Source organism: Adiantum capillus-veneris, chromosome 15 (assembly GCF_014529385.1).
Source record: "Adiantum capillus-veneris isolate H3 chromosome 15, ASM1452938v2, whole genome shotgun sequence".
In the NCBI taxonomy this organism is placed as follows: domain Eukaryota; kingdom Viridiplantae; phylum Streptophyta; class Polypodiopsida; order Polypodiales; family Pteridaceae; genus Adiantum; species Adiantum capillus-veneris.
In genome coordinates, this window is record NC_140945.1 from 96654882 (window position 1) to 96663723 (window position 8842).

The 8842-nt window shown below is 43.7% G+C and overlaps 1 protein-coding gene across 1 annotated transcript; it reads left to right on the plus strand.

Annotated features, from left to right (window-relative positions):
- Nucleotides 1-5919: 5919 nt before the first annotated feature.
- LOC147441117 (uncharacterized) lies at nucleotides 5920-6642 on the plus strand. The gene has a single exon (XM_086483392.1). The coding sequence runs from the start codon at nucleotides 6031-6033 to the stop codon at nucleotides 6640-6642; it is 612 nt and encodes a 203-aa protein (XP_086339518.1). The 5' UTR covers nucleotides 5920-6030.
- The last annotated feature ends 2200 nt before the right edge of the window (nucleotides 6643-8842 follow it).

Consider the following 8842-nt stretch of genomic DNA (forward strand, 5'->3'; position numbering starts at 1 on the left):
CACTTCTCTTGTATCCTTGAGAAAGCATAAATTGGTGAAACTTCTTGTACCATTCTCTTGGTGCCTGTTTCAAGACATCGAGTGTCTTTCTCAAACGACATACCAATTTCTATTTGTCTTTCTCAACATAACCTTTTGGTTGCTGCATATAAACCTCCTCATGCAAATCTCCATGAAGAAATGCCGTTTTCACATCCATCTGATGTAAATGCAAATCATGTTTGGCAACCAAAGAAAGTACACTTCTCAATGTTGTCATCTTGACAACTGGTGAAAAGACTTCATCAAAATCTATTCCGTGTTCTTGCTTAAAACCCTTAGCAACCAACTATGCTTTGTATTTTGGTTGTCCATCATGAGGAGTAAGCTTATACCTGTAAACCCACTTACAAGGTAGATCTTTCTTGCCCTCTGGCAATTAAACCAAATCCCACGTTTGATTCTTATGCAGAGCCATCATCTCTGATTGCATGGCCAACTCCCATTTTTTCGAGTCAACCACTTGTAATGCCTCCTTGTAACAAGATGGTTCTCCGCAATCCGTGAGCATGACATAATTTAGAGATGGCACATAACGATCAGGTGGTTTAGAGACACGCTTAGAACGTCTCACAACAACTGATTCTACCTCTCTAGCCTCTATAGGTTGTTCCTGAGCCTGACCATGTTATCTTGATGTGCTAGCACTAGGTCCATCTTCCCTGAAGACAACTCTTCTGATCTCCTCTTTCTTCTCTGGTTTAGCGTGAAAGTTGGCTTCATTGAAATGCACATCATTGCTACGAATAACTTTTCTGGACTCAGGATCCCAAAGCCGGTAACCCATCTCGCCCGATTCTTCGTAGCCAAGAAATATACACTTCTTGCTCTTTGGTTCTAACTTATTCCTGAACTCCTTAGGAATATGGCTATAAGCTTCACAACCAAAGACTCTGAGATGCTTATATGAAGGTGTCTTGCATGTCCATAGCATCTCAGCCACTTCACTCTTATCCAAAACCCTACTAGGAGACTTGTTGATCAAATGGACTGATGTAGCCACTGCTTCTGCCCAAAATCCATCAGGCAACTCAGCATTTGACAACATGCTTCTGAACTTCTCTTGTATGGTTCTATTCATACGTTCTGCAAATCAATTTTGTGAAGAATTGTATGGTGCAGTAAGTTCCCGCTTTATCCCTTTTGCTTCACAAATGTCACAAACCTGCTCATTGCCAAGTCTGACATAATCTTTAGTAGTCACATATGATGTAAACCACTCTTTGTGCGAAGAAACATGTAAAGATGACCTTGAGTCAAGAATCCAATCACTCATAGCATGTCCATCCTCTGCAGTCAAGAAAACAGAATCAAGATTGCTTGTGAGGAAGATGTCACCAGCTGTTGCATCAGAATCACTGTCTGAACCAGATCTTGTGACATTCACCTCTTCAATCTTCACTGAACTCTTCTTTTCATCTTCCTCAGAACTTTTTGCATGTGACCCTTCTTGCCACAATGGTAGCATTCTATGTCATCCGTTGACTTCGAGTCATGAGACTTACTTCATTTTTGTGCCTTCTTACCCTTCTTCTCTTTAGACTGTTGTCTTCCTCGAACAACCAAAGCACTATTGCCTTTGCCTTTGTCAATTTTCTTCCTGTTCACTTCCTCTTTGAGCAAGCTTCCTTCTACATTGGCACTTATAAGACCTTATGGCGCGACAGAATTACTTAACGTTGTACGAAACGTGTCCCAACTATCTGGCAAAGTGATTAAGAGAAACATAGCCTTCACTAAATTTGGAAAGACTATCTCCTGTGCTGTTAACTGGCTGAAAATTGTGTGAAATTCCTTTATCTTCAAATCCACAAATTTCTTGAACCAGTAAATCTGAGAAGCATCACTTTGTTTCTCGTGCATACCACATAGCTTTTGCCATACGCCATACGTTGTAGTCTCTTCTGCTACGTTGAATTAAACATTTTTTGCCAGTGTCAACATGATTGTGGAACAAGCTAACTCGTCAAGCTATTCCCACTCATCTTCAGCCATACCTTCTGGTCTCTCCCCTTTGAGCTTCAGTGGATTCACTTGTTTTTTCTGCACCAAAACCTGTCAAATCTGCTTCTTCCAGAATGGAAAGTTTGTGCCATCCAGCTTCTTTATGTTGTAAAGAGTTTCACTTTGATAAGATGCCATATTTGCCAAACTGTTTACTTCTGGGAAAAATCCGACAGAGTTTCCCCTGTAAACTTGCCTCTATACACAATAAACAAGCTGTAAACAACAAGCTGGACACCTCTCCTCAAGAACTGTTAGTATTTTGAAAAATTTTGACAGTCTCCCCTGTAAACTGAGCTTTGGAAACCAAAAGACAGCTCAAAAAAAACCATAAATAGCTGACCATTGACAAATCTAGAAATCTCTATAATATTTTATCCTGTAAGCATACACTGTCTCCTGTCAGGGCGATCACAGAACCTGTATCAGTCTCAAGACTAAACCCTAAACAATGCCTCAACGGCCTGACGCATAAGATGCAATCCAGTGTCTACACAAAGTCATACATCCTATGGGATAAAAGTCGTCGAAGAGGATGCGTATAGAGGGGAACTCCAACAACCTAATCCACCTCACACTGGGTAACCCAACCCCCAGTGCTTGGCTTCAAAAAACCTCACACACGACCCTCTCAGATGGATCAGCAAACTGCCCAAAACTAGCATACATCCTACAATAGACCAGTCACTGTCCTATGACCGCTGCGGCGGTCTATCTGCTAGCGTGACTCACAACTAGCAGACCCACAATCACAGTACATCAATCTGCAATACATGCAAGTGGTGTCAAGCCGTCGTATGGCCACACCTCCCCTGGAACCTAGCAAGCACAAGAAGTAGCACTGTAGACTGCAATATATATATCTGATGATATATATGTGTACCTGGTCTATAGATGATGCTTTGAAGACTAATGAGTGATATATGTCGATGCCGATATTGATGCCGACCACCTCCTGCTTGCCAATCTACACAAGACGGGTTTCTTTGCGGCTGAAACCTATCTTCTGCTGTAGTGCTCATAACGAAATTCTGAGGGCATAAACAGCTTCGAAAGGGGGGTTAAACCACAGGTTACCTAAGTCACCTGATGGAAATACTCCTGAAACGCCGAGTGTGAATTTCCAAGCTCCGGATCTAGAATCTGCGTGGAAAGTGTACGCGCGCGAGATTACACAAAACCGCACTACACCTCGCTCTGATACCAATTGAAGTCGCGGAGCGGAGCGTAGATCAACTCACACACACATAGAGATACACAGACAGAGAGCTTACACAATACGCAGAGAATTAGTTGAAGGGTTATCTCCCAAAACTTATTATCCACACAAGTATAAGTGAGTATATACAAAGAGTTAGTGATAAGTGAGTTAGGCAGGCGGCCGGCCATATCCGTATAAGAGGCCACTTGGGTTTTAATCCCAACATCTCTCTCTCTCTCTCTCTCTCTCTCTCTCTCTCTCTCTCTCTCTCAATGTTGTACTCGCCCTTTCAAAATACTGTTGCAAATCTATGTGCTTTGTCTAGATTCTCTTTATCGTTTTCCTTGCTCTCTCTCTCTCTCTCTCTCTCTCTCTCTCTCTCTCTCTCTCAATGTTGTACTCGTCCTTTCAAGCTAATACTATTGCAAATCTACGTGCTTCATTATTGCATGTTGCTATGTGCTATAGATTAGCACATTTTTTTTTTTGTTGAGAGAATCTTTGAATTAAGAAGACCTTTTGATTTTTTTAAAGCCATTAGGAATATCTTTTAATTTTCTTTAATCACCAGTGATCCTCCTCCATGCATGTGTAAAGACAACTTGGATGCCTTATTTCATGGTATGATTCATGGAGGGATCACTCTTGGAGGATTGTGCAAATTCAACCAAGGAGGGGGGCACCAAAGACTTTGGCAATGAGAAAAACATGCAATTTGGTGGAATTGTTTGGGTCCATCTCCACTCTGAATTCGAATCTGCCATCAAAACAAAAAATGTAGCCAACGAGTTTAATATTTGCCTCAATTTTTTTCATAATTATTAAAGATACCATTGGTGAGATATGAATTTTAGGGTGAACCCCATTCTATCCACGTTTTCTCACAAGTCACCCCTAGTCTTCTCTCACCTCTTTTCACTTTTACACACATACACACACTCATTCCTCTCAATCTCTCACTCAAACCTGCAACTTCCATGGTTTCCCTGACCCTCCTCACCATTACCCTCCCCTCTCACAGCTATATCTCTTTCTTGAAGCTCTACCTACATACATTATCTCCATATCCCTCTCTATTACTCCCATATTACAATTTTATTTCATCTTTTTAAAAGTGCATAAAAATTCAGTAGTCTAAGCATACTTAGAACTCTACAAAATGGGGGTTTTTTATCAACAAAAAACCCTCATATTCTTGGAGGTGTTCAACTATGGCGGTGGCATGAAGAAAAGAAGATGAAGAAGGCCGGCAATCACTTTCGACACTCTACGCATGGGTGAGTCCAAGATATCTCAACGGTTCATCCATCTCATTCACCCCTCTTTCCTCAACCCTTCAAGTCATTCTAACCATTGTAATTATATTACTAATTTTTTTAGTGATTATAGACATTAACTGCTAACCCTTCTTGTAAATTACACCCACTCTACTCTACCTTGGAGTACGCAACCTCACACAAAAATCACTCATCTCTCTAGAATATTCTCTATTTCACCTCAATAATTCACATCAATAACTCACCTCAGTAATCTCTATTCTCTCTAGAAATATTCTCTACTTCACCTCAATAATTCTCTCCTCTTGAGCCCACATCTGTGTGACTCAAGAGACAAGAGAGCCCCACTCTCATAAGAACATATCACAAATTTCATAAACATGGTTTTCTATATAAATGTTGATTAGAAGATAATCCTAATGAGCGCTCTCCTCACCTATAAATAGAGCCCTTTTCTCTTTGTAAATGATATGATCTCTACACTATTACTCACTACTTTGAGTGTACCATTCTCCATCTTAGTTATAGGGAGGGAGAGAGTGATCTCTCTATACACCATTACTTGTGGTGTATAGAGGAAAGCTTCTTTGAGCTAGTTGTATCATTGCAAGGGAGTGAGTGATTCATAACTTCCAATCAAAGTTGTACCTACTCTTGCACATCAATTTGAATCAATAAGTTTTGTGCAACTGTGGTGCAAAACACTCTTGAGTCCCTCCAATTCACGCTTGGCAACCTCACCTCGTTTGGTTTAAGGTGACGCATTTTCATTTTGAGATTCTTTCTCTTGACTCTCCTCTAAGTTGTTTATACACCCGCATCAATCATTAACTTGAATCTTAACGCTTTCAAAAATATCTCTCTCTCTCTCTCTCTCTCTCTCTCTCTCTCTCTCTCTCTCTCTCTCTCTCTCTCTCTCTCTCTCTCTCTCTCTCTCTAGCTAACCCTAACTCTAGCGCAGGTTGCCACCGCCACCGTCCTCTGTCCCCCAGCCTCCCCCTGGGCGAGGGGCTGCCCTATGGGGAGGTATGAAGCCATAGCCCCGCCCCCTCCAAGCTAACCTGCGGCATCCTCGTGACCTTCTGCTGTGATAGCGTGCAGAGCCAAGACGACACCAGCAACGGAGACTCGAGAAGCCTAACGATGGTGAAGGCGAGCCTCCCTCTGCTAGGGACGACGAGGGGCTGCTGAAGCTGTTGGAGTTGCTGCGGCAGGTGGTGGCACCCGAGCCGATAGAGGAGACTCCTCCTCTCTCCCTCTCTCTCTCTTTCTCTCACCACTCTGAACCTAAAGAGCCCCCGCCCCCCTAAAAGCTAAGGGCTTCAAATCAAACCCAGATAAATCTCTGTGCACTTTGGGACAAAGTGAGCAGCAGCCATCACAGCCCGATTTTTTACCATGAATACACCAAAGGTCACCATGAGGAGCCGACCCAGTTTTGTAGCCGTTGTGGTAGCACCGAGCAAGAACGACCGGATTGGACAGCTTCAAAGAGCCCTTGACTAGCTTATGGAAGAGAATCGGGATCTCAAGGCTCGCCTTGGTAAGCTTGAGGCGCGCTTCGACTCCATGGTCGATCTTGCCACAGACAAAGTAAGAGAAGTTGAGGTGAAAGTCACCAATGCTCAGTCTGTGGCTTTGGCAAAAGTACAAACTTGTGTGACGATGGAGCTTCACGAGCAGAAACTCCAGGAAGAGAATGCCCTTAAGATCCAAATAGGTGGGCTTCCCTCACCATGGTGCACTACCGAGGACACGCTTGAAGAAGCAATCATCAAGCTGAACGATATTATTCAGCCCATCGCCGTCAAGCCAGAAGACATTTCTTGGATTAACGACACACACAAGAAAGTATCACCGGAGCACTGTCTTCTCACTTTTAAGGACAAAGAGGAGCGAGTGAGGCTATTGCGCCAATCTTACCTCCTCAAAGGAACAAAGGTTTGGATTGCTGAGGAGCTGACCATGAACCAACTCAAGGTTAAAAAGTACGAACTCAAGAAGGTCGGAGAAGCCCGAAAGCAAGGCAAATGGGCAGTCTACCGTGGGGGGAAGGCCATCATTCAAGAGTTTCGAACTCCCAAAGGGGATCTCCCCTCATCCAACCCTACTCAGGTTTAATTCTTGTTTTCCTTTTCTTTTCTTATCTTCTACCCTGTTGACGGACCCTCAGTCCATAACTGATATGTATTCAATGCCCTCACTTAAAAGGCTGCGTTGTAATGTTGTTTTTTCTCCGGTCCAATGGGTCATATATGACCTCCGTGGACGATAATGCTATCTATCTATCTATCTCTCTCTCTCTCTCTCTCTCTCTCTCTCTCTCTCTCTCTAGGTGTTTGGTGTGTGTATTTGTAGCATTGATATTAGTGTTAGTGTATCATTCTTTCTCGCTTCTATTACTCTAGGATTCTCCTCTTTGGCATCCTAGTTCACTCTTTAACTAGGTGGTGCCCCTTCACTTGTTATTGGATGTGGGTTTGTTGTGTTTTCTCTTGTTTGTGGTTGCCCCAGCCCCAATTGAGTAGCACAAGAGCCTTGAGGGGTGTTTAGAGGTTGCCTCTTTTATTGCCCGCCATTCCAGACCGCCTCACTGTTAAGGAGAGCATTTTTGAAATGCCGTATAGTTTTTGCCTTCACTACCTGCCTAGGAGTAGCGTGTTGATATATGCCCCATATGGCGGCAGCAATGCCCTCCTGTGTAGTTGCCCTAGCCAGCAAATGATGCACCCTCTTGATATGGGCTACCTACAGCACCAAAAATGGCATGGAGCTTTGGTACCACGTGAAGGGATTGCAAAGCTAAGGGGGCCCATAGGCGTGTATCCATAGTGATATGAGGAAGTGTAGAGTAGGGAAAAATGAATGAGAGTAGAGAGGGAGACATAGATTCGACACAATAAAGTAAACAACATGCTATATTATTATTAGAGGTTTGTATTTAATAGCCATTAACATATATAAGCCTCGCACCCATCCAAACTTAGCTAAAAGAGTTGGAGTTCATCTACATGCTCCAAAAGAGTGTTCCCATGGGTTGACACCAAACATAATGAGGGCTTGGAAACCCAACAGGCAACAGAAATGATATTGAGCCGTGATATCCATGCAATCCCAAGAGGAATGTGGAGCGAGAAGGGTAAGTCTCTGGGGGGGGGGGGGGGGGGGGGGGGGGGGGGGGGGGAGAGAGAGAGAGAAAGAGAGGCACAGAGAGAGAGAGAGAGAGCAAGTGGGCATTGAATGCATCCCTCAGGGAGAGGGTCGTTCAGCCTCAAGGTACGTGTCATGCAAATATATGTCCTCCCATCCCCCTACCCTAATGATGCCCATACATGTAGCACCCCATCTAGTAATCCTCCACTTCTTATGCCAAGGTGAGATGCCTTCTCATCTCCCTAGCACCTCTTCACATTTGCACTCCACGGCACCCATGTCGCCCGGGTTTACATCTTGCAATGAGAAACCCCGCTCCACGTGCCTCCCTCATTGCTATCTAGCATGACTGGGTGGTAGGGGGGGATCTATTACAGAGGAGAGGGAAGGAAATAGGGTTATTGGATGGAGGATGACTAGGATTTTTTATGTGGGGGTTGGGTTGACGTGTGCAATGCCAGGCTGGAAAGAAGCTGCATGCTTTTTGTTGAAGGCGAGTCGGTGCCACAATAAGGGACACGTGAGCATTCAAGGCTCCATGTGCACATGGCCTACTATGCACACACACTCTCCCTAGCTCATTGGAGGCTCATGAATGGCACACACACACACACCCTAGTTCACCACCTTCTCTACTAGTTCAAGCCTCCATCATCAATCTTGTCTATGGCACATTATGCAGCAGACTCATACCATGACCTCCCTGCGCTATTTTCAACTTAATGTGGTTTTAATTTTACCCCTTTCCTTCAATATGATGCCCTCCTTTCAGAGTCAATGCCCGCATTGGGAAACCCCAGACTGTGCTCTCTTGGAACTCCATTTCTTTTGATGCATTTTTCTCACACTAACCCTTAATTCCTTATGTGGAGCACCATTTTATCTATTCCATTTAATGCTCTTCTCCCGTCGTTAATACCTTAAGTAAAAAGGCTTTCTTTTCCCCTCGAGCCTCCAACCTTAAAAAGCAAGAGATCTACCTTTTTCCATTGGAGCACCATTACAGCCTCACCCTTAACAATGGAAGATGTGGGGCTACCTTACATTGATGTTGTGTGTGAGGATGGAAGGACAAATCAGCAATGCATTGCGATGGAAGAATGCCGGACTAGAAAGATATTCTACAAGAAGAGGGTCAAAATGATGGACCATCTTCGAGATGATCACA

Excerpts from the sequence above, each read along its gene's own strand:
- LOC147441117 (XM_086483392.1), top strand. The coding sequence starts at position 6,031 with ATGGAAGAGAATCGGGATCTCAAGGCTCGCCTTGGTAAGCTTGAGGCG.